Source organism: Ceratotherium simum, chromosome 5 (genome assembly GCF_057802395.1).
Source record: "Ceratotherium simum simum isolate JZ-2026a chromosome 5, ASM5780239v1, whole genome shotgun sequence".
NCBI classification, from domain to species: Eukaryota; Metazoa; Chordata; class Mammalia; order Perissodactyla; family Rhinocerotidae; genus Ceratotherium; species Ceratotherium simum.
The window spans coordinates 20,686,486-20,713,900 of record NC_141904.1 but is presented as its reverse complement, the minus strand read 5'-3'; the positions used below and the strand labels follow the sequence as shown (position 1 = coordinate 20,713,900).

General features: G+C 36.7%; 1 protein-coding gene across 1 annotated transcript in view; it reads right to left on the bottom strand.

Moving 5' to 3' along the window:
• Nucleotides 1–7,755: 7,755 nt before the first annotated feature.
• The window catches only part of MRPL3 (mitochondrial ribosomal protein L3), a 39,311-nt gene continuing 19,651 nt past the window's right edge, over nucleotides 7,756–27,415 (bottom strand). Inside the window, exons 7-10 of the mRNA XM_004419372.3 lie at nucleotides 19,415–19,523; nucleotides 13,971–14,048; nucleotides 12,514–12,591; nucleotides 7,756–8,492 (exon numbers count right to left, since the gene is read on the bottom strand). Of these exons, the coding sequence (XP_004419429.1) occupies nucleotides 8,340–8,492; nucleotides 12,514–12,591; nucleotides 13,971–14,048; nucleotides 19,415–19,523 (418 nt within the window). The 3' untranslated portion in view covers nucleotides 7,756–8,339. The remainder of the gene's footprint in view (nucleotides 8,493–12,513; nucleotides 12,592–13,970; nucleotides 14,049–19,414; nucleotides 19,524–27,415) is intronic.

Here is a 27,415-nt window from a genome sequence, read left to right as displayed (position 1 = left end):
ATAAACACGTATTTCAATGGCTCCTGGGCCACAGAACCTTGAGTCTGTCTCTATGAGAAGTGGTGTCTAACAAAGGGCTTTGGATCATTAAATCACAATCTTCTTCCCGTGGCAGAGGTGTTGTCATCAGTTACTGGCCAGAGAAATGAGTCATGCAAGCAGGGAAGAGATACTGCCTGTTCTAAATCTACAGGAAGAAAAAGTCTAGATTTTTATAGAACAGATCTTTTCCTTATTTATCAGTTCTTTTTTCTTTGCCTACTTCCTCAGCTTTGATTCATGTTTTCCTAAATATTCCTTTCCTCTGTGGATACTGTCACCTTGGTTCTATCATTTATGGTGATATTTTAGCAGCAGGCTAGCTGTTATTATTGTTTTGTTTGAGGAGGGGACGAGCACCCTCCTTAGAAGCACCAGTACTCCTTCGTGAGGTGAAGCATCACAGTCAACGTTTCTGCAGTTAGCAGAAAAAAATGGATAGTCAGCCAACAGCTCTGATGCCATCTTTGCTTCAGTATTTAAACACACCATTTTAGATAAGGAAATTATGTTGAATGCTCTAGAAGTCTATTTTTTATTATTCATTCGGGCACAGTCCTATGCATCTTTGTCAGGACATTTGTGATGGAGTGTTTGGTTAGTTCCTTCTCAAATGAAGCAAGTTCAATGCAGTGTCAGAACTTGATGGATATCTCATCCTTTTTCTTTAAAAACAACAACAAACTTCCTAAATGTCCTAACACATACTCGATGCTCATAAAACGTCCGCATTAGGAGACTCGAGATCACAGCGTCACTTTCACTCTTCTAGTCCAAGGCCAGGAAGGAACAGTTATGCACCTCCCATACCAAGAAGACTCTGGCCAGCTGAGTTAAACCCATTTATGTGCTTTTGTGGTGTTGTGGGTTGCATTCATTGAGATTAATTTGGCTTGTCTAACTTGAACAGGCCACCTCATTAATCTAAAAAGAATGAAAAACAATGCATGACATGGAGTGCTGTAAGTTCTTTGGAAACAACACTTAAAAGCAGAAAAACAAGTGATGAAATGGAGGCTGGCAACTCTGCACACTCAGGACTCGGGCTGTTTTCTGGAGGGGGCAACGGCACTTTAATTGGGTCCTCTCATTTCACGGATCCTAGGCAGTCGCTAGAGGCAGAATCTGATGGCAGTCATCATTTGTCTTGATGCTTTGAGAGACGATTGTCATTTCCAGGGCTAAGTTCCCACCTGGTCTGGGAGGAATTATTACTGGAAGCTGGCATATGAGGCCTTATAGCAGATATAGCAGTAAAACTGGAAACTGAAGGAGGAATGTCTGTTGTTGCAGGAAAGTCAACTTTATAGAAAATTCCTGAAGGCAGTAGAAACTTTATCCATCATTAGTCAAGTAAACTCTCATGTGAAGAACTGCTTCCTATATAGAAAGCAGGCAGCCATGAAGTGACATATATGATTACGAAGCTCCTGAAGACATTTGCCCAAGGGACCCTCCCAGCACGGTGACCTGCTTCTGTCTGGGTATGTTTAAATACTCTCTTGGGTCAGCAGTTAAGCAAAACTGGTATCAGCAACATGCCCCACCTCCTCACTAAAGCGCTGTGCTATAAAGCTATTTATAAAAACAAGATAGCAGGACAAGCCCATTCTCCCTGCCATACTTCCTGCAAGAGCTGGGAGGACTTCCAAAGTAGCGATTTTCAGGCAAAACAGGCAGTAACAGGCCTTTCTGGAGCAATACCAAGAGAAAGAAATCAGCCATGGAAAAGCTGGTAGGACATCACACTGCAGGCTAGACCACATTGCAAGACTCAGTGCCTCAAGAAGCCATGGTGTTGTATTTCTACTCTGACAAGAATAGTAGTAGTACAGACGTTGAAGGTGTTCACCTGACAGCTTTCACCCCAAAGGGCCAAACAACATTCAGAGGTCCTGAATGACTGCTGTAACTTGAAGATGGGTGTGTCATAACACTCTTTACATTAAAAAACCAAAACCAACCAAACAAAACCCCATAGTTCTGCATGTATTTCATCATATATCCTGAGACATGGTCAGGTTCCACTCCCAAATTTATCTCTGGAAAGAAGCTGTAAAAGTCATCCTTATATTCCACCCCTTGTGAAAAGTTGCAAAGCAGGTCTGTACCTCAGCATTAAAGGTTACAAAAAGCACTATTTATTGACTCTGAAATACTTAATCTCCTTGAAAATTATATCCCTATATCTGCCATGTGTAAGAAATGCTTTCACTGACATTTCAGAGTTTGTGACAGCTGGGCATCACCCAATTTTCACCCCATGCCAGGCCCACTGTGGAGACAGGACTAATCAACATTAGCATTTCAGCTCTAACTACCCTAGAAGTGAGGTGAGGGTCCTGGGCAGGAAGGAGGACAAACAGCACTTCGTGTAATTCTTAAAGTGGGTATGCCTTGACCAGCTGGTCTTCCTAAGGCCTACAGAATTCATACAAGTTTCAGTATTTACCTTTCAGCTATTATTTATAACTAATAGCTAGTACCAACGAAGGCTGGAACAAATGTCTAATTTGAATGAAGTTTGGTTACAAAAAGGTTCCCCATTTCAAGACTAAAATCTAAAATAGTAAATCAAGTTCAAGCCCAAAACAGGACCTGAGTGGGCTCCACTGCTGAGACCTGAATTGCGTCCACATCTGTCCCATGGCCACCACTGCTCATGGGTAGGCCTCTAGTATTGCCTGGGCTCCAAACACAGGGGCAAGCAGGCCAGTGGCCAGACTATGTACTCCCATCCACAGTAGGCAGAGCTCCATTTTACTGGAGTTGAACATTTGATGACAGGGGCCGTAGCCAGAAATAGTGACGCAATGTTCTTAGCAAATCACGTGTGTTTTGCTTAGTGTTGGACCGGGCCCACTCTGGCTTATGTATTCCATAACCGTAGAGAATGCTTCCTCCTTTTCCACCTGGCTCAGTAGAACATAACTCGGGTCACTTCTGGGCCACTGAAAAAACTTGCAGGAATGGGGTCCAGACCCTCTTTAATAGGTAGGTAGCTGTACAAGGCACTGGCAGTGGGGAGTAGGGGGTGGAAATGGATGCTTTGTTCCCCGACTGACTCTAGAAGACAGAATTCACCCTCACGATCCTAAAAGGTGATCAGAAATTTTCTCCTGGGGCCAGCCCCGTGGCTTAGCAGTTAAGTGTGCGCGCTCTGCTACTGGCGGCCCGGGTTCAGATCCCGGGCGCGCACTGCCGCACTGCTTCTCCGGCCATGCTGAGGCGGCGTCCCACATACAGCAGCTAGAAGGATGTGCAGCTATGACATACAACTATCTACTGGGGCTTTGGGGAGAAAAAGGGGGAAAAAAAGGAGGAGGATTGGCAATAGATGTTAGCTCAGGGCTGGTCTTCCTCAGCAAAAACAGGAGGGTTGGCATGGATGTTAGCTCAGGGCTGATCTTCCTAAAAAAAAAAAATTTTTTTTCCTTAAAACTCTAATGCAGATCCACAGACCACTTGCAGACTCTAGAAACAGATGATGGTGGGTCTGGGGTGGGGTCTCTAATGGATAGGACTCTCTGCTTTCTTCAAAACACTACATGTCCTGGGCAAATGGCTGCTGAACTGCTCCTTGCTCTGTCATCTGGCCACCTTCAGATGCTATGATTCCTTTCTCTCCACCTCTGCAAATAATTTATTGAGAAACAAGATTTTATGTGTTCTCAGAAATAATTCTTCATTTGTCTTGCAAGGTAACAGCTGCTTCTCAGTGATTTATCAGCAAACGACGCATCTATAAGTTCATTAAAACCTTTTGATCAGAGGCAGCTAACTAAAGGAGTAGAATTAAGGCATACAGTTTCTGGAATTTCAAAGTTAAATAAGTATAAATCCCTAGGCATAGTATGGGCGTACCTAACTAATGGGTATCATTTTAAGTTTTGGTTGTTCTTGAGTTTACACGTTCACATTAATTTTAGAATCAGTTTGAACAGTTCTGTCGTTAAGTCCTGTTGATATTTTAAAAAGGATTGAACTGAACTCTTTACAATTTGTCTTCCCTTTCATAACCATGACATTCTTCTCCATTATTCAAGTTTTCTTTTAAGTCCTTCAATCAAGTTTTATCTTCTTCAATAAGACTCTAGCACATTTCTTGTTAGGCTTTTTCTCTAGGTAACCTTTTTTTAAATTGCTGTTGTAAATGGTATCCATTTTCCCCCCTTAAAATTTCCCAATTAAATATTGCTATTATGTTTATATATTAATCTCGCAGTCACCTTTTTGAACTGTCTTCATTGGCTTATCAGTTGATTGTGTTTGATCTTCTAAGTAAATCATATTTCTTAGAAATACAGGCATACCTCATTTTATTGTGCTTTGCTTTATTGTGCTGCACGGATACTGTGTTATTTATAAATTGAAAGTTTGTGGCAACCCTGCATCGAGCATATCTATTGGTGCCATTTTTCCAAGAGTGTTTGCTCACTTCATGTCTGTGTCACATTCTGGTAATTCTCCCAATATTTCAGACTTTTTCATTATTATTTGTTATAGTGATCTGTAATCAGTGATCTCTGATGTCACTATTGTAATTTTGGGACACCATGAACTGCACTCATACAAGATGGCGAACTCAATCAATAAATGTATGTGTTTTGACTGCTTCACTGACAGGCCATTCCCTCACTTCTCACCCTCTGCTCAAGCCTCCCTATCCCCTGAGAAACAATGTTGAAACTAGGCCAATTAATAACCTTACTATGGCCTCTAAGTGTTCAAGTGAAAAGAAGAGTTGCATATCTCTCACTTTAAATCAAAAGCTAAAAATATTAAGCTTCGTCAGGCAGGCATGTCGAAAGCTTTGAGATAGACCAAAAGCTAGGCCTCTTGCACCAGTTAGCTAAGTTGTGAATACAAATGGAAAAGTTCTTGAAGAAAATTAAAAGTATTATTCCAGCGAACACACGAATGATAAGAAAGCGAAACAGGCATAATTATTGCTGATATGGAGAGAGTTTTAGGGGTCTGGATAGAGGATCAAATCAGCCACAACATTCCCTTCAGCCAAAGCCTAATCCAGAGCAAGGTCCTGACTCTCTTCAATTCTATGAATGTTGACAGAGGTGAGGAAGCTGCAGAAGAAAAGTGTGAAGCAGAGGTTGGTTCATGAGGTTTAAGGAAAGAAGCCATCTTCCTAACACAAAAGTGCAAGGTGAAGCAGCAAGTGCTGATGTAGAAGCTGCAGCAAGTTACCCAGAAGATCCAGCTAAGATAAGTAATGAAGGTGGCTAAACAACAGATTTTCAATGTAGATGAAACAGCCTTTATGTTGAAGGAAGACGCCATCCAGGATTTTCGTAGCTAGAGAGAAGTCAATGCCCGCTTCAAAAGACAGGCTGACTCTCTTCTTAGGGGCTAATGCAGCTGGTGACTTTAAGTTGAAGTCAGTGCTCACTCAGCATTCTGAAAATCCTATGGCTCTTAAGAATTATGCTAAATCTACTCTGCCTGTGTTCTGTAAATGGAACAACAAAGCCTGGATGACAGCACATCTGTTTACAACATGGTTTACTGAATATTCTAAGCCCACTGTTGAGAACGTCTCAGGAAAAAAAGATTCCTTTCAAAATATTACTGCTCATTGGCAGTGCACCTGGTCACTGAAGAGCTCTGATGGAGATGTACAATGAGATTAATGTTATCACATCTGCTAATACAGCATCCATGCTGCAGACCAGGGATCAAGTAGTAATTTCAACTTTCAAGTCTCATCATTTAAGAAATACATTTCATAAGGGTATAGCTGCCACAGATAGTGACTCCTCTGATGGATCACGGCAAAATAAATTGAAAACCTTCTAGAAAGGATTCACCATTCTAAATGCCCTTAAGAACATTTGTGATTCACGGGAAGATGTTAAAATATCAACATTAACAGAAGTTTGGAAGAAGCTGATTCTGACCTTCATGGATGACTTGGAGTGGTTCAAGACTTCAGTGGAGAAGTTACAGCAGATGTGGTGGAAACAGCAAGAGGACTAGAATTAGAAGTGGAGCCTGAAGATGTGACTGAATTGCTGCAAGCTCATGATAAAACTTTAACTATGAGGAGTTGCTTCTTATGGATGAGCAAAGAAAGTGGTTTCTTGATATGGAATCTACTCCTGGCTGGTGAAGACTGTTTAAAAGACAACAAACGGTTTAGAATATCACATAAAGTTAGTTGATAAAGCAGCAGCAGGGTTTGAGAGGGTTGACTCTAATTTTGAAAGAAGTTCTACTGTGGGTAAAGCTATCAAACAGCATCACATGCTACAGAGAAATCACGTGTGAAAGGAAGAGCCAATCGATGCGGCAAATTTCACCATTGTCTTATTTTAAGAAATTGCCACAGCCACCCCAGCCTTCAGCAACCACCACCCTGACCAGTCGGCATCCATCAAAATTGAGGCAAGAGTCTCCACCAGCAAAAAGATTACGACGTGCTGAAGGCTCAGATGATGGTTACCATTTTTTAGAAATAAAGTATTTAATTAAGGTATGTACGTTGCTTTTTTAGACATAATGCTACTGTACATTTAATAGAGTACAATATACTGTAAACATAACTTTTATTTGCACTGGGAAACCAAAAAATTCATGTGACTCGCTTTATTGCGATATTTGCTTTATTGCAGAGGTTTAGAACCGAATCTGCAGTTACCTCTGAGGTGTGCCTGTAATGAAATTTGTTCTTACTTTCCAGTATTTATATCATTACTTTTTCTTGTCTTACTGTAGTAGTTAGGACCTCCAAGAACATGGTTGAATAGATGTACTAAAGGATAACCTTGTTTGAACTCTGACAAGAACACATCTAATATTTTACCTTTGAGTATGAGATTTGCTTGAGTTATCTTTTAACAAGTTCAGGAATTGCTAGTTTGATGAACATTTTTGTTTTAATAAAAAATTGTGGTGGTGACCAAGACTTACTCCAGTTTAAAAAAATTTCTCTTAAGGAACTCGTGATTAAAGGAAAATATGTAACAGATCAATGTTGTTTGTTTTACCTTGGTACCCAGAAAGCTCAGAGCCAAATTGAGTATAAAAACTCTGAATGTCACAGCCTTCTCATCTACATTATTTTGGTTCTACTGCTTCCCAACCTCCCACCTACTCTAATTTATATCATCCAACATGTTTTTCTCTTATTTTACTATTTTATTGCATGGATTTCCTGTCACAAATCTTTAATGGAATGAGATAAAGTATAAATTATAAACTTAAAGATGTGGTTACATTTGGATTTAAAATTAAGAATGAGAGAAATGTAATATGGGCAGGAAAATATTGTTGGATCTTTTAATAACAAATCCATTACTTATCAGGAAATCACAAGGAGACTTAACTCTATAATAAGTCTCTTAGGTGACCATATGAATCAAGTCTCAGAAAACATCTGGGGTTAAGTTGGATTCTGTGGGTCCTCAGGAATCTGGTCCTGAGGAAATCCAGCAGTTAAATGAGGCCTGCTTGTACTTCCATTGTTAAGCTTAATTATTTATCATAAGTAGCCATTAGTAAACACATTTTAATTTCATACAATGAAGAGAAATCCAGGGGCCATTAACATTTTTAGTAATAGGTAATTAATAAGTTTGTTGAATGTACAATCCCAGGCTATTTCAAATCCTTTCTGGAAGGCATCAAGGAAAAATGATTACATCTATCTTATAGTTGAGTGATCAAACTAAAAAATAACTATTCCTCCCAACAAAAGTGTAAATCGGATCCATAATATGATTTTATTGTCTTTCCTTTGTCAAGTCTTTAACTGTGACATATATATTTCTGTAATTTAAATAAAAATCTTACTTCCTTTCTCTCTTTAGGGCTCTAAAATGTAGACTGATAAAAATGAATTTTAGGAACTGGTTTCTTTTATCAAAATAGGTTGCACCACCGTCATAGTCCCCATATGGTTTGCCAGTGCTCCTCAACCACCCCTTCACAAAGACAGACAAATCTTTAATAAAAGTTAAATTTATAAACATCTTAAGATAACTTGAGAAATACGTAGTAAAAAAAGAATGAAGCCCACATATTACAAAGACTTTGCTAATATGTAAATTGCCAATCCATCTAAATTTTACATATCCAGTCTACTTAACTGATTTGTTTAATGTGGTAATTTTTTTTTTTTACCACAAATTGAGTTGGGGGATGAATGATACATTTACGCCCTTGACAAAGATGACAAGTGTGGTATTGCTGTGACTAAGAAAGGAAAATTTAATTCCTGGTTATATTATTGTTCTGGCTCATCAAAGCTCATAGAATATGTGAGGTTCCACTGTCCAATGAGGTTAGGCAAATGTAATAGAAGGGGCACTAGGCTGACACACATTCTCATCATACAAATCTTCTGGTAGTTCCTCTTCATCTCCATCAGGAAAGTATGTAGGAAATGGTAGATTTTTACAGAAGTCCTTATATGCAGGCAGTTTAGAATCTCTGATCTGTAGGAAGGAGGCAAAGATCTTATTAATAAGCGCTACCATTATGTGATTTAGAGATAGTCTGTTTTACTTATTATTTATAGTCAAAGAATATCTGTTCCTACATTTTCCAATGTGAATAACACAACTGTTTTATTATTTTTTTCCCCCAAAGCCCCAGCAGATAGTTGTATGTCATAGTTGCACATCCTTCTAGTTGCTGTATGTGGGACGCGGCCTCAGCATGGCTGGAGAAGCGGTGCGTCAGTGCGCGCCCGGGATCCGAACCCGGGCCGCCAGCAGAGGAGCGCACGCACTTAACCGCTAAGCCACCGGGCCGGCCCAACACAACTGTTTTATATCTATAAAGCACAAGGAACTCAAGGTATTCTTTTTATTCCAGTAAACTTAATTAATCCAATGACAGAAATGCAATCTTCCTCAAGTTAATCAGCTATCTCATACGAATAAAATTACTCTGATTATTAATTTATATCCTATCCATAACTTATAAATCTCTAGAACTGCCCAATATGATAAATTATATTTTACAATTACTTAAATACTAATTATATCTAAATTGATTTTTCAAATATAAAGATCTAACAAACTATATATCTAAAAGGTATATCTACTTCTTAATTGATTTGATTATCTACTCACATTATCTTTTATTATTTTATTTCCTACCATAAATTTTTTGAGCTAAGGTTAAAAAAATAAAATTTACCTAGTATTTTTGTTAGTCTTAATTCTAAGAGCACATAACTAAAAATTTCAAGTTTTATTAAGGAAATTAACTTAGATTTAGGAAGTCTCATTGGGAAGCTAAGGACAGAATAATATTTGGCAAAAACAATAATAATAAACCCATAAACCTTTATAATAGCTCATTAACTCTTTATATTCTAAAAATATCCTAATTGTATCTGTGAATTCATAAACCAAGGAATAGTACAGATATTGATATGATCTAAAATACTGAGTTTCATTTTTGGAAAATATTATTGGGTTCTTTAAAGCTTCTGACTCATTCTACAGCCTTCATTCAGAGAGAAATAAAAAACATTACATGTAATTACACACACAGAGTAAAATAAGGCATAATCATTTTGGCAATAAGAAATGAATAATTTGGTTGAAGTAAGTACACAGCTGCTAGGAACAGCTAAGTACAGAAAAACATCTATTTTAATCTCTCTCATTAAAATTGTTCCAAGAAATTAATGGTAAATTGCCCAGAAGAAAATAAACTTGTTAAATTTTTTTTTCCAATTCACTAATCTTGGGTTGAACTTTAACTTGGAAAAAAAAAATCATATTCTTACCAATTTAAACTGTCTCAGAATTTAGAATTGAAAATAAAGCCCAAGCAGATAAACAAAACCAACAGTAACAAAACTTTCTGTGCTAATTTGATAAATGTGAAAATTTAGTCATAAATGACCTAAATAGCTAATTCTCAGTTACTTTTACATTTTTATAGACGTACCAAAACTCAGGAACATTTCAGACAAAAGAACTGCTTATATATTCTAATTATAAATGCTACAGCACTATAATTCATTGATTTGAAAGATATGACGACACCTTATCTAAGTATCTTTTGTCGTGGTGGCTCTAAAGTTGAGGGTCAAAAGTCTGCAGCCCATCTTGAACAAATGTGCAAGACTCTATGGTATGTATTTTTGTGCACTTAATCTCACCCCTGGCTTTATTATTTCCCCGCCTTTACTAAGACTCCCTCAACTATCTACCTCATTCTTTTTATGTTTACATATATTAGCAAACCAGTTCAAATCCTTTGAGAAAAGGTGGGGGGTAGGACACCGAAAAAACAGGTACATCTGAAAATAAACTTAAATTATAAATTAGGATATAGGAATGAGCATGCTCGGATAGTATTTAACAACATACACTACATTATGCTGTAAATAACAGTTCTTTAGGCTCTCAGTATTTTCAGTGAATCCAAACAACAATAACAAAAAGCTAACATTAAACAGGTTGGTCATCCCTACGACTATCTTTTCTAACTTTAGAATAAGGAAAACATTTATCAGTAGCCCTGTACTCTGAGGGAGCAAAAGCTCCTGTGGGGTGAGTGGATGTTAATAATGAGGCTGCTTGTCCAGCAGGAAGTGCCTCAGTCTCCAAGGGCAAGGGGGCTTATTCACCTGCTATGGAATCACCTGGAGGAATGGAAAAAGTGAATGTTTTCAAAACATGTACCAAGCTTCTGGCATTTAAAACACAAGCCACAAAACATTATCTCAAACCCACACCTTAATGTTTGGGACACCTAACATTGTTTAAGGTTACAAAAGACAGTTGTTTAGACACCAAAATCCAAAGATTTTTTTTTCAAGGTGAGCTCTTTTTTATCAAAATGTTTGCTGCAAATATATTCACTAGTGTATTAACAGTTCAAAGTAGACTAGACATTTCTCTGATGCTTTTGTTTCTCAAAATATGTTTAGACTCCTCTTTTGGAATTGCCTTTGGTGTACCTTCTAAATGTCTTCGGTGAGAGCAAGCCATCATTCACTAAAGAGTTAATTTTTTAGAGGCAATCTTTTATTGAAGTGGGTGGAAAATCTGAGTATGTTGTTGATTAAAAGGTGTTTATAACAACCAGATCAGAATATCACTGCACATATTATGGTTTGTCAAGACAGCTGACCTATTCATCCTTGCTGGTGTCAAAGATGCTGAGATGGCTCCTGAGAAATCACAGCTGCAGTAGTTTCAGTTGGAAAGCCAGCCTAGAATCGTGTATGTAGCAAAATGGGGAGAAAAGGTGGATCTGACAACATTTAAAAATTCACCTGCTATTTGGTATAATTTTATTAAGGAAAATAATCATTTTCCTTTTTTCTCATTTAAGGTGGTGATATTTATAACATGCAATAAATCTGGAATGTGGAGGTAGGGATACATTGAATTATGAAGCCAAAATGTTATGAGAAGTACAATGACAACCTGCTGGTTTCAACCACCTGTCATTGTGTGCATGACCGGGACACTTAAGACACTGGACACATACTTAAACCTCTAACATCTTCAAGTTAAAAAAAAAAAATTGCAAAAATTCATCAAATGCATTTTTTCTTTAAGAAAAATAAGAATAATCCAGTCAAAAGCAAGGAGTTCCAGAAAGGGAATTTTAATTACCGTAAGATTAAAAAAAATATTGTACCTTAACGCTAGTCATGGAACCTACTTTAAGAAACGAAAAAGAATACATAGAGAAAGACCCAACCTTAAAAAGCAGACTGAAGTTTCAACTCACTTTTGGAAAACTAACGAAGAATATATTTCTGGGAATAGTTGATACCACTTCTACTACAAATTTATTTTCAGAATGGAAGATTCAAAATTCAAAAGGGATCTCTCACTTTGTAGTATGTTGGCCTCAATCGCAGGCAGAATATTTATTTTGTATTTTATTTGCAAAAAGTCTCTGAGAGCTTCAGAGTTTTTCTTCAAATCTATCCTGTACATGTTTCTTTTGTTCTTTTACTTTACGTTTTTGAACATAAAAATGAACATGCATATTTTTAAGGAAAACAGAGGTATAATCAGGGCAATGATAGTAATAAAAATAAAAACTAAAAAAATAATAATAAAATCTCTCCTTAAAATGCCTACCTTTAACCATCTTTCTCGTTGATTCATTTAATTTCAACCTCACGTATTTCTGATTCCTTTGTCAAAGTACTCTTAAAAAAACTAAAGTTTTTTTTTGGAAGGACAGAGATAGATTGATCTTTCGGCAATAGCTACCCTAATACCCTTTTTGTATTTCTAAAGAGCCTCTGCTCACTGGTCCCGCCCTTACTGCAGGTTCATCGTTTTACAGACATAGGGTACAGGTTATCTTCTGCAATTTTTTTACACAGGTGCTACTAAAAAGCAGAAACATTTAGCAGAAAACGTGGAAAAAAAGACACATCTTCAAACCACATTTATAGGTCAAAGGAGAATTTATGGCACACATCCACATATACGACTGATGGAAAATAAAGACAGTTATACATACCTTTACTAAGCAATTTTTATGTCCAGGTACAGAGCCATTTACATAGATTATATTGTGCTTTGTGTTTATTCTCCACACCTAAAGCAAGAAATGAAATCAAACCTTAAGAGTTAAAAAGTTGAGAATATACTTGTATTAAAACAAATAGTATGTCACTAAAAACTGAGGCTATAAGTAGCCTGTGAAGTAATAACTATATTAGCACTTCAAAATGTTGAATGAGAACTGAAAAAATTCAAATCCTATGGATGACTTGTAATGTAAGACTATAACAGGTATGTCTTATGGAAGTGGTAGCAAAATCTCATTTTAAATATAAATGTGACTGTATGATCAAGACTACCTGGATATCTCTATGGACTCTGCTGGCACTATTAAGAATAAGAAGTGGAAATTCAATTTTATTTTATTTTTAGTTAATATCAGCTTGCTGCAACTAGAAACTGGGGAATCCACAACCTCTCTGAGTCTAATTTAAAAAATAAGTGTGCTGAGCAGATGGCCCTCAAACAGATCTTCACATGGAGAAAAAATTTACACAAATGCGAGAGAATGGTCAAGAAATGGTACTGAGAAAAATAAAGTATTTGAGGGGGAAAATAGATTTAATTATATAAAATTTTCAAAAATTCTGCTGGCCAAAATTTATAAATAAAATATATCTAGAGTAGAGACTGGAAGAACATGCACCAAAATGTGACTAGCAGTTATCTTTGGATGTTGTTCTTACGGGTGGCTTATTTTCCTCTTTGTACTTTCTATACGTTCAAACATATGCATACATATATAAACATTAGTTCTTTGTTTTAATAAAAATATAATTATATGGCACCCATTATAGTACAGCTCATTTTCTCTTAGATATTACATACATTCCTCAAGTTAGTAGGGACTGAACTTCCCCCTTCTAAATATATATATGATTATTTTATAAAAACAGATGTATACCATAATCCTTTTCTAGTACTATCTCTTCCTTCCTATTTTGATTGTCTCCCTCTCTCCTTTCCCTCACCCACATCCACTTCCATCCACCCACACATCTGACATAAAATTTGGTATGTAACCGTCCACTTTTCTCTGTGCGTATATCATGGCATGGCAAAATACATACGTAGAGAGCTTTTGTTCATTCTTTTATAAAAAGAGACTATTACACATAATGATCTGAATCTTACTTTTTTCGTGTAACAACATCTTGTGGAAACTTTCCAGGTCAAATAGTAGATGCTAACTTTTTCTTTTTAATGACTGCACATTCCACGGCTTGGATGTTAAGTGAACATATACTACTACGACTTCCACACACACACAGTTCACAAATCCTCCACTCCTTAATAACTGTAAAACCTATTTAAACTGTGAACAATCATACACAGACACACATTAAATACACATTCTGGTGCCTCTGTATTTAAGCATTAATTTACTCCTAAAGAGCCACTTCAGAAACTTACTTTCAGTCCATATGCTGTTCTATGTATGTTGCCCATTTGTCCAGGCATTTTAGTTCCAGGCCAGACTCTCGCAACATCCTAAACGAGAGAACCCAAATAAGCACTTTTAAGTACTCTCTATTTCAAACAGTACTGCTCAAAACAAAATGCAAATTCAGATAGGAGTTATTAAAATGCTTTATTTTTTTCCCATTCTGCTAGGCCCCAGTAAAGAACTAAATATGGATTTAGACACATTTACCCCTAGAGGATTTCCTTTCCAAATTAGATTAGAGCAACAAAATAAACATAGACTAAGAAACAGATTTAGGAGAAAAACTCTGTAACAAGAGAGCAGCAACTGAGCTACTATTGGTTAAGAAGTAAAAAAGAAAAATAAAGGACATACAAGCACGTCATACCGCCATTCAAAGAAAAAAATGGTCTGCCTAGCCTGTTTTCACTAATCTGTACTAACTGACCTAATAGACTCCTCCACACTACTTCGGCTGGAATGGTCCTACTCCCCACCCTTGCTTTTGATGTGACTTACTTTCACTAGAATGATTCAAGGACAGAGTCAATTATCAGTATATTGAGTTTGTCCAGCCCTCATTGTCCCTGATTCACATAAATCAAACAGCTTCACAGTCTCTCTGATTTTGGTTTTGATAATGGATAATAATTCTACATCTAAAGAAACAAATCTGCATTACAGCTAAAATGGGAAAGCTGCTCATGACACAACACTTTTGCGTCACTACTCTCACATTAACAGGTAAAACTCCCAGTGGAAGTGGCTCACCATATATTAGAGTTGGTTAATATGTAACCAACACAGCTTAAAAGACCATTCTGAATATTACAGTCATAGTATCACCCTTATTCATTCTACAAATACACTCTGTGATAAGCACTGTGCTTAACATTACATTACTATATAAGGACCAACTCTGCCTCTCCAGTTAAATTTACACTCTCATTAAAAGTACACCCTAACTCTTAGGATTATAAAGGCATTTAGTAGCTAATCCTTAATGGAAGTATTTACACAAACTGAATAGTGTATTTCATGACAAATAACTAACTTGAGTCATAAGAATAGGTTCTTCTATATGCCTAATTTTTAAAAGAGCTTTATTGAGATATAATTCACATACCACACATTTGACTTTTAAGTGTACAGTTTAATGTTTTTAGCATATTCAGAGAGTTGTGTATTACCATAATCAATGTTAGAACATTTTCATCAATCCAAAACAGAAATTTCATACCTGTTAGTGGTCACTCCCTCCAAGTCCCCCAGCCCTGTGTAACCACTAATCTACTTTTCTCTCTATAGATTTGCCTAGGATGGACATTTCATATAAGTGGAATTACACAATATGTAGTCTACTGTAACTGGTTTCTTTCACTTGGCATAATATTTTCAAGGTTCATCCACGTTGCAGCATGTACCAACACTTCACTCTATTTTATTGCTAAATGATATTGTACGAATATATCACATTTTAACTATCCATTCAAGTGACGAACATTTAGGTTCTTTCTATTTTTTAGCTATTATGAATAATGTTGCTATGAATATTCATGCACAAGTTTTTGTATGCATGTTTTCATTTCTTTTGGGCATAAACCTAGGAGTGGAATTGCTGGGTCATACGTACCTTCATACTTAACGTTTTTTAGCAACTGCCAAACTGTTTTCCAAAGAAGCTGTACCATTTTTACATTACCATCAACAATGTATGAGGGTTCCAATTCTTCCACATCCTTGCCAACATTTGTGATTATCTGTCTTTTTAATTACAGTCATCCCAGTGTGTGTTACGTGGTATCTCAGTGTGGTTTTGATTTGCATTTCCCTAATGACTAAAGATGTTAAGCATATTTTCATGTGCTTATTGATCATCTGTTTATCTTCTTTGGAAAAATGTCTATTCAAGTCCTTTGCCTATTTTTTAATTGGGTTATTTATTATTGAGTTGTAAAAGTTCTTTATATATTCTGGATACAAGTTTTAGCAGATATATGATTTGCAAGTATTTTCCTCTTTTCGTTTTCTTGATAGCATTGTTTGCAGCACAGAAGTTTTAAATTGTGATGAGGTCTAATTTACCCACATTTTCTTTTGTTACTTCTCAGTGTCATTTGTATCTAAGGCTTTGCCTAACCCAAGGTCATGAAGATTTACTCCTATGTTTTCTTAAAAGTTTTATAGTCTTAGCTTTTAAACTTATGTCTATGATCAACCTAATTTTGATAACTTTTTATTTTCATATAATTTATAACTATATAATTTCATATTTATAAAAAAGCTGCAAAAATAATAAAAAAACTCTCATACTCTTTACTCAAATTCACCAATTGTTTACATGTTGCCCCATTTGCTTTACGAGTCACTCTCTCTATGTATCACAGCTTCTCCTACAACATCTGAAATTGGTTGCAGACATGATGCTCCTTTACATGTAAGTATTTCAGGGTGTATTTCCTAAGAAGAAGGATATTCTCTTATATAACTACAGTACAGTTATAAAACTCAGAAATCTTATTATCTAATCTACAGTCCACATTCTAATTTTGTCAACTGTCCCAACATATTGTGTTCATTATAGCTATTTTTCTCCCAAGTCCAGGATCCACTTCAGAATTATCCGTTGCATTTAGTTGTCATGTTTCCTGAGTGTCCTTAAATCTGGAGCAGCTCCTCAGCCTTTCCTTATCTTTCATGACTTTGACATTTTCGAAGGGTACAAGCCAATTATTTTGTAGAATATCACTCACTTTGGGTTTGTCTGATGTTTCCCCAAGATTAGACACAGATGATGCATTTTTGGTTGGCAGGAATTACCACAGAAGCGATGATGTATTCTTTTCCAGGAATCATATCAGGAGGCACAGTATGTTGGTTTGTCCAATTATTGGTGATGTATAATGCTGAACAGTTAGTTAAGGATATGTTCACCAGGTTAATCCACTCTAAGATTATTATTTTTCTCTTTGTAATTAATAGGCAATTTGTTTTGGGACTATGTAAATAACAAGTCTCCGTGAAGCTTTCACCACTTGTTTTAGCATCCATTGATAATCCCTGGCTGAATCAATTATTCCTATGATGGCTGTCAAACACTGAAATTCTAACTCCATCATTCCTTCTACATTTATTAGCTGGGATTATATCGTAGGGAAAAGCAGTTGCTTTTCTTCTATTTATTTATTTATTTTTATTTTTATTTTTTTTGTGTGAGGAAGATCAGCTCTGAGCTAACATCCATGCCAACCCTCCTCTTTTTGCTGAGGAAGACCAGCTCCGAGCTAACATCTACTGTCAATCCTCCTCCTTTTTTTTTTCCCCCAAAGCCCCAGGAGATAGTTGTATGTCATAGTTGCACATCCTTCTAGTTGCTGTATGTGGGACGTGGCCTCAGCATGGCCGGAGAAGCAGTGACTCGGTGCGCGCCTGGGATCCGAACCTGGGCCGCCAGTAGCAGAGCGCGTGCACTTAACCGCTAAGCCACGAGGCCGGCCCTCTCCTATTTATTTATTAACCTATCCATTCATTTTATTTATTTGTGTCAGTGTGAGCTCATGGATTCTAACTTTATTCCATGATTTCTGTTACTATTCGTTTTTTTTGGTTTTCAGATCAAACTGTCCCAATTTTTGCAAGTGAGAGCTGATTTGAGCTGGCTTCTGTGTCCTTTTCATGTGTCTATCATTTTTTAAGCACTTCCTTGCTTTCTTGAATAAGCTGTTTTGGGTTCATCTTGTACTCTTCCTATCCCATGCATGAAACCAGCCATTTCTCCAAAGGGTCCTAGCTCTTTTCAGCAGGGAATGGTGTTTAGAAACAAAGATCTAGGCTCTAGGTGTGCTCATTGCTATGGAATGAGCTTTTAAGTCCTTTCAGTAGACAGAGCTAAGACATAAATATATATACACACACATAGATATCTATATTTATTTTACACAGTAAATGTATGCTGATACCTACAATTTGAAATCAACGTTATCGAGTTCATTTTAATTTCCCTCCTTTTCATACCTTAATACCCTTCTCTAATAGTGAGACACCTGGCTCCCATTATCTATATTTACTTATCCACTCAATCCTATAACTCACAGAAAACTATTTCAGAATTAATATCACTACAAAAAAAAAATTAGAATTCAACACCTGTGCACAGTACATTTTTAACTTAGACTCAGGGTATACAGCCAACTACTGTGTTCAACAGTTACTTGAGTTAGCCACCCCCATCCCCTTCACTGTGGTTATGTTATTCATTTGAAACAGTTAGGTTCATTTTCTAAATATATTCCATTATGGATTCTCCCCCTCATGTTTGTTTTTATTTTATTTTGAATATGTAAAACATTAACATGATTCCAAAAGTAAAAAGTATAACAAATAGTATATTTAGGAAGTGTCACTTCTGCCACTCCTAAGCCCTTCCATACTGTTCCCACCCATCCCTTATACGTAACCAATCTCATTAGTTTCTGGTTTATCTTTTTGGTCCTTCTTTTTGCAAAAATAAAGCAGATAACATGTGCACTTCCTTATATCCTGGAAATCACTCCATTGTTTCATAATGATCTTCTCACTTTTTTCTGGCTCCATAGTATTCTATTGAACAGATGGACCACAGTTTACCCATTCAAACTCCCAAGTATGGACACTCATGCTTATAATTATAAATAATGTAGCAATGACTAATTCTATGCAAATGCATTTTTATATTTTTAAGAGAATATCTTCAGTGTAAATTCCTAGCAGTAGGATTGCTGCGTCAAAGTAAATGCCTTGCAGTTTTGTTAGATATTGCCACATTCCCTTCCACAAAGGATGCACTATTTTGTATTCTAACGAGCATTGTATGAGAATGCCTGTTTCCCTACATTCTTGCCAAAAGAGTGGCAAAAACTAAACAGCTTGGTAACACAGTATCATGTATTAAATATCAAGTATCAAGTATGACTGAATTAGCCATACAAAAGTCCTTCTCTATTTTCTATGCTCTTGTTGTTTATTTCTCCATTTCTTCTCTAGCACTTTTTCCCTTGCACCATGATATTGCCCCTGACAATCTTTCCCAATAGTCTCTTTTAAGGCAAAAACGAACCTGTGAAGAAACCAGTGGGGCCAGATGGAAGGGCATTTTAATCTTTTATTTCTTGCAGCTGACTTCAGAGTGTAGAATGGGAGACAGAGATGGGAATGAGAAAGTAGGCAGAAAAGTATTAAGAATACTGGCTGTAAGTATGTGGGATATAACTAAATGATTCAAGTCTGGCTCTGGAAAGTAAGTGATGCCACGACCCATAAAAATGTGACAAGTACTAGGACCCACCTGGAGTCAGATTAAAACTATGTGATTTGATCCCAGGGACAGACTAAGCATGATATGTGCAGAAATTAAACACTTAGCATTAAAAAGAGCATTACTAAGCATACTTACACCAGTTGAAATAGCTCCAGGTCTCCTGTGGGTTTTTGTTTGACCATGAGTAGCAGGCTGGCCTTTAAATCCCCATCTTTTCATGACACCTTGAAAACCTTTACCAATACTGAGCAAGATAAACGTTACAATTTACACAATGAACAGCACATAAAATATTCCCAATTGTACACTTTTTGATAGTACCTTAGAGTTTTAACATAGCTCCTTATCTAAATAACTAGAAAAGACTACACAAGCAAAACTGAAAATGAATATTCCTTTATCTCTATCCTGCTTTGCCCCTTTTCCTGGAGTCTCATTCTATATAAAATGATTAATTCAAGACTGTGAGACAACAGCTAAGCAAAAGTTCTACCTGAACAGGGAGTTTTATCACCATAATTCTGTGAAACAATATAGTAAAAGTGGTATACTTCTAGAAGCTCCAAAGTCCTCATAAGAGATGTGGCAGGCAACTATTAAGACCCCACCCCTGGTACTCGTGCCCTTGTGTAATCACCTCCCCTTGAACTGGGTGGACCTAGCAACTGACTTCTAAGGAATAAACTATGGCAAAAGTGATGAGATGTCACCTCTGACATTAGGTTACAAAGAGACTGTGGCTTCCATCTCGGCACTCTCTTGCTTGCTAGGCTCTGAAGAAAGCCAACTGCCATACTGTAAGCTATCCTATGGAGAGTCATAAGGCAAGGATGTCTCCAGCCAACAACTATGGACCTGAGGCATGCGAACTGCCATGTTAGTGAGCTTGGAGGTGATTCTCCCCAAGCTGAACCTTGAGATGACTGCAGCCTTGGCAGACGTCTTGGTTGCAGCCTCGTGAGAGATCCAGAGCCAGAGGCACCCTGCTAAGTTGTACTGGGATTCCTGACCACAGAAACTGTGAGGTAATAAATGTTTGTTGTTTTAAGCTGTTATGTTTTAGGGTAATGTGTTAGGCAGTAATAGATAACCAATACAATAGAGCACTAAATAAAACAATAATAATGCCCTAAATGCTGAATAAGTTTTACTTTTAGAAGATACCAGATGGATCTTGGTCTCAAGGTTTGAATAGGAAGCTAACGGAGAAATAAAATCAGAGAGTAACAATTTCTTAAAAATCTAATACTTCAATTTTTAAAGCAAACTACTCTAATTCTGCTAATTAGAGAAACATTCTGTGATGCAGGTAGAAAGCAAACAATACTCAGGTTCAAGCATTATTCAAGTTTGCCTCTGATTGTCAAATACATCAGTACAAATGATACAATGAAAGGGCTAGAATGAACTATAAGACTATACAGACATATTTTTATAGACTCTGAAGATGAAAATTTTTTTCACCTTTCACTAGATAGCATGTCAACATATTGTTAATGCAGTGTTCCCTAACCCTAACAAAGCATAGACAGTGCATAGTTCAGGCCACTACAAAAAAGACCAAAAGCAAAAGATTATGAAAACTATGTTATAAGGAAACTAAGTTATATAACATAAAACTAAGTTATATAACATATAACTATGTTATAAGTTCCATAAGGACTTTAGTATGCATTTAACAAAGCATTATCAGAGAGTAATGGATTGAAGTAAGTCCATATGAATAATACAGTTTGTTTTAGATAAATCAGGAATTCAACATAAAAACAATCTGAACTATATGTAGAACCTAACAGCTGAATATTACCAAATCACAGGTCAAAAGTTATTTGTCTATGAATAATTTAAATGTAGCTTTCACCACTTTCTTCACATTAATCAACTGAACACATCACTTATGGTGTGTACATAATTCTTTTTTTGCCTCAAAAAGTCAAAATAATGCTTATTCCTGATCAAAGAGCTAAAATAGAAACTTAACATATATTAAATGAAAAACCACTATAAATTTTGCACGGAGATTAACATATAAGAAAAGACTATAATAATCACATATTTTACTGAAATTTTGCTTCAGAAATTTAACAAATATTTCCACTTACCACTGAATTTTAGAACGTATTTGAAAAATAAAAAGCTTGGGAATTTAAAAATAAAAAATACCTAAAGAGTCATTTGAACCAATGATATTGTTTGGCAAACAACACTTTAAAGACAAAAGGGGAGGGGACTGGCAACACTAATCTAAAATGAAACGTGTTAAAAACACCACATTCTAACACTGGCCATTCTTGTTAGGAAGTTTGCCAGTAGCTTCTGAGTTCTCAAACTGATTCATCTCTTACTTAAAAAGAGAGAGCATGAGTGTGTGCACCAATAAACACATGTCAGGTAAATTACAGAAGATAATTTAGCTCATTTTAAGAGTAAATGATTATAAGATGAAAGTGGTATCCTGTAAGTGCTAATTATCTGTCGGCTAATTACAGATTGTTCTTCAATCTAGCTTGAGAATACATCATGTTGTTACACTGTGTACAATGGGAACCTCTTCAATAAATAACCTTTAAACAAAAGGATAAAACACAAATGGCATGACAAATTATTGGCTTAATTCAGATTATGCAGAAGAGAGTGCACCTGTTGATCCATGGGTGGCACAGGTATCTGTTCTATTGCTTCTCTCAGATGTCACCCAACTTGAGAACAAAAAACAAAAGCAAGAACTGCACTGATCTATATTTAGCATACCCAGGCACACTTTAAATGTAAGGTTTTCACAGGTCACACAAAATAAAACCTTCATTTTACTAAAAATGATACACAACACAACACATAACACACGCTTTATCTCCCCCACCCCTTTTCTGCTGCAGTTTTTAGTTAATGACAGTAGAAAAAAATTCAAATAAAGGAAAATCCCAATCAGAAAGAACTCTAAATTTAGTGAGACATATTAGGAAATTAGGAAAACATAAAAAATGTATTTTATTTAGAGCGTTTATACTTGATAAACCAAAAATTCATCAAAAAACTCAGAAAATACTATTTAAATTTAGGAGCCTTTATTGCCTTGTTTCTCAGTCCATTTCCCCTTAGTATACTTTAAATTCACAAAGGACAGGGACTGTGGATTATTTAACTCTAATGCCCAACCGAGAGTCCTCAGAGCAATTTTTTATTGGCTATAGCTGGTCTTAGGAAGAAAGATGGTTAGTTTTCTTTATTTTGCCCTGTAGTTTTCAAATATGGTATAATGGACATGCTTTTATAAAAGTTTAAGAAGAGGGTATTAAGAAAAGGGGAAGAGGAGCATAAAGATATGACTCTAAGAATCTTGCAGAACAAAATGCATAATTTAATGTTTCCAATTACATTCTATAAATCGCTAGGGATTACTAAGTGAATTTCATTCCCTTGACATATTGTGACAAATGCCCAAATGTCTACCAGCAGACACGCAGGTTTTATCACAAACCCATCATGTATTTCCCCACTCTGTGGGAAACTGCCTTTGACTGCATGATTCTAGACACACTTGTATATGGGATAAAATAAAAGGTCCACGAGGTGAGGAGTGCTCTCCAGTCCATTCATTCCGAGTCCTCTGAAAACTTCCCCAAAATTCCCAGCACTGAGTCCTGTGCCACTGGCTGCTTTTACCTTTCCTCTCCTCTGTACTCCTCTTTCTTCTTTTTGGGAAGCAAACTGCTTCTCCCTCTCTCATCCACCATCTGCAATCCATCTTTCTCTCCAGTTGTTCCCTGGAACTCACTCTGAGGTTAACCCCCGAATTTCCAAATCCAAAAGCCTTTTATTAAAATAACTTTTTATTATGGAAGTTTTAAAACACGTTCAAAAGCAGAGAGACTAGTACAATGAATCCCTATGTATCCATCACCCAGGGTCAAACAATGACTGACTCAAGGCTTATTTTGTTTCACCTTTTCCCCTCCCCTGCAACTCCAAAGGATTATTTTGAAACGAATTCCAGATATCATATAATTTCATCCATAAATATCTCAATCTGGATCTCCAGAAGACAAGAATCTTTTTAAAGAACAAAATTACAAAACCACTATCGCAATCTAAAAAATTAGTAATTCCTTAATACTGTTCGAACTTGTGTTCAAATTTCTGTGGCCCTTTTGTTTTGTTTTGTTTTGCTGAGGAAGATTTGCCCTGAGCTAACATCTGTGCCAGTCTTCCTCTAGTTTGTATGTGGGTCACCACCACAGCATGGCTGTCGACGAGTGGTGTAGGTCCACGCCCAGGAACCAAACCTGGGCCACTGAAGAGGAGTACGCCAAATTTAACCACTAGGCCATGGGGCCAGCCCCTCTACGGCCTCTTTTAAAACAGAGAGTTGTCTTCTATCCCTCCTTCTTAACCACTCTCTGCCACCACCCCTAATCATCATTTCCCTCCTATTTTCCTGCTTCCCTAACACTCTTTGAGAAGTTCCTTTTCCCTTGCTGCTACATGAAAAGACAGTCTTAGAGTCCTGCCTCTGACCCTCTTCTCATTATGGTTTAAACCAGGGTGAGCAAACTATGGCCTGCATTGGCCACTTGTTTTAGTACATAAGTTTTACTGGAATGCAGCCATGTACATTCATTTACTTACTGCCTACGGCTGCTTTAGAGCTAAAATGGCAGAACTGAGTAGTTGTAACGGAGACCAGAATGCTTGCAAACCTAAAATATTTATTATCTGGCCCTTTGAGAAAAAGTCTGCTGACCCCTGAAGCTACTACTACTAAGCTGGAGTTCCACAAACCTTGCCCTCTGGCAAGAATTCTGCTACCACCTCATTCCACAGATTACTGACCATTTCCAACTGGAAGTACCTCAGTCGTTCAACTACAGTGTTTCAGAAACAGAAACTGAACGTCTCCCTCTTTTCAAGCCATCTTCCTCTCTGCAGCTAGAGTGAAATTTCCAAGATGATAGTCTTATCACACAAGCTGTCTCCTGCTTTAAAACACAAAACAGCAACACAAAAACAAGCAAACAAACTAAACCATAACCTTAAATGGTCCTCAGTAATTTGTTTAGCTTGGCACATATAAGGCCTTTTATAACTGGGTTCAGCCTACCTTTCAAACACTGCCCACCACAAATCCTAGTCATAGCTGATTTCTCCATGAATCCCTAAATATGCCACTCTCTTTCATGCTTTTGCTCATTTTGTTCCCTCGGCCTCAAGCACCCTTCCCATTGCATTGTCTATCTTTCTACTATTACCATGAAAAAAAACCTGAAAGGGTTTGTCATCAAGTGTCGCATCAGCTACAAAGTACTTGATTTTCTTTATTAAAAAAATCAAAATCCATATTGTAAGTAGAGAGTTTTCAATCAGAACCACTTCCAAATTAAGCTTTAACTTTCTCTCGCTAGCTGATTTACATTGTAAAAAGTTTAGGTGGCTTGTATATAATCTCTCAGAAAACGAACAGCTGAGTACTAAATGGAAGAGAGGACTCTTGACTTCTCTAAGGATGTCCCAAGATCAGTCTATATTTTTATTTTTAATAAATAAAAATGGAGGTGGGTGGGACAGTAAAGAAATCATTGGTTTAAAATCAGCTTCTCTATGGTTAAACATTACGTACAAATTCAGGGAAATGGAGACTCACGTCCGTTCCCAGCCAAAATCAAGACTGGGCTGCTGCTTTATAAAACTGAACCACTGAGAACAGATTAGAGGAAGGTAAAATCTTCAACTGTCAAAAAGTACTGATGAACATAAAAGTATAATGTCCAAACCAACAACCAAAAGAATTTCTTGTAGGATATAACATAACATCACTTGGCTATATTTTAGATTCAAACCACTCAAAAAGCTTTTAATTAAAAAACAAAACAAATTCTAGCAAACAAAAAGGGACAACTTTTACTAAAATAAATTCCATGTATATAAAAGGCCCTATTAGCTAACGTTCTAACTCCATCAAGATTAGCTTTTAATTCATGATGGACTAATACAGCACATTTTCATCTTTAATTATAGCTTCTTCCCATTTCCACAGACTCACTCAGATGTTATCTACGTGCTTGCATCTCCACACATTTCAAGGATAAAGCATCTCTACTGAAGATCCATGTAAACTCTGAGAGTCAATCTCTACCCAATTCAGTGTCATTGTCTAAACCTATCTGATCAGTGATGTACAGCTTCTGAGCCCACAAGTCAGTCATGGTGGAATTTTCCAGTTGCTCTGTGTTCCATCACATAAAGTTAAAAGCTGGCACGGAATATCTATAGCTGTCACTCTCTAGGACGAGTTTGTGACAGCACGACTTGAAAACCAGGTATTCTGTTTTTGTCTAAAAACCATAAACCTCCCACCAATGTCTGGGAATGTTTTTTCAACAAGTGACTGCTTAGAGTGCACTTCTTATAGCTTTCTGACACCAAATCTAGTTCATTCAATAGTACAGAGTCAAACGTGCAGTGATTCCTCTGAGTCCTCTTACGAAAGGGGCATTTCCTGGCTGCCCTAAATAAACCCAGAATACCACATTTGCTGCCCTGAGTTCAGTCCGCTCTTCTCAAAAAAGAAAGCTCAAATAATCAATTCTGCAATACCACAAAAGGACGTAACCGTTTTCTGAAGGTCTTCAGCCATATCACTTTTTTTAATAGATCAGAAGACCATATTGCCATGTGCTGTGAATCTACTGTTATGTCCTACTTCCTCATTAATACAGATAAGAGTGAGGTATGCCACTTGGAAAACTGAGGGATTATTTTTTGGAAACAGATTTTTAGAACTAAAAGGAACCTTAGAAACCATTTAGCCCCATACCTTATGTTAAAGATAAAGAAATCTACATCCAGAGAAGTTAAGCCACTTGCCCAAGGTCAAATCCCTGGTAAATGGAAGCATCTGGCCATGCTTTCAACCCAGGTCATACTGCCTCTTGAGAAACAGATTACAGCAAAAATATAAAAATATCCAGCAAATCAGACAGGCATGAAGCTATTTCAAGGGCATCCTCATTACTCTGCAAATTCTAGGTGTAGCAGGTAGTACGTAATCTTAAAATTACCTAGAGTTCTTTGTAAGGCTACTACTTTGCTGTACAAAAGGCAGTCTAAAGTAAGAAGGCAATAACTTGATGTATTAGAAAACACCATAATTGAATTCCTAATCACTTAATGTTTTTTTTTCATTTTTAAATATATTTCCTAGTGAGGAAAACACATATTTTCTTCTCTTAAAATCTGAAATAAATTGAAAAGCAGTAATATCAACAACGGTGAAAGTAATCAATACTCCTGAGCATTTATGATGTGCCAGGCCTTGAGCTAAGAACCTTCTGTGCATTAGCTCATTCAATCTTCACAACATGGCTATGAGGTGGGTTTTGTAATTAACAGTCATGTGCTGCATAACGATGATGGTGCTGTCAACGACGAACTGCATATACGACGGTGATCTCATAACATTAGTACCATATAGCCTAGGTGTGTAGTAGGCTATACCATCTAGGTTTGTCTAAGCATATTCTATGACGTTAGCATAATGATGAAATCGCCTAATGACGCATTCCTCAGAATCATTAAGTGATGCATGACTGTATTCTCATGTTAAAGATGAGGCAACAGAGAGGTTAAGAAAGCTGTCTAGGTCACAGAGCTACTGAGAGATGGAGCCCATGCTTTTAGCCACTCCCTAGACTGCCTGTGATTAGGCCTTAATTTTGCAGACTTTGAGTTAAAAAAATGCTGCTTTGTAGAGTTAAAAATAAGGCAATCATAGATGCTTACTATAAAAAAATTTTAAAGCAACAGAACAACAAACTATAACCCTGAAACACTACCCTCCAAACTCTAGCCTTTATTTAGAAATATTCACTTTGACTGATTTGAGGGATTATTTTTTACAGAAATTATTCCCCTCCATAGTTTAATCACTCATTTTGAAAATTGTTTCACTAATATGCTTAAAAAATTACTGCTTTGAATAACTAGGAAATAAAGTAACATTAAAAATGAAATAAAATTGAACATGTGCAGGGCTGGACAGCAATTGTATCCTGAAGGCAGGTACACCTTGTTTTCCCTTCCCAGAGCTCACAGCAAACATCCACCAGTCAGAAGAACAACGAGCTGGGGGGGAAGGTTTCT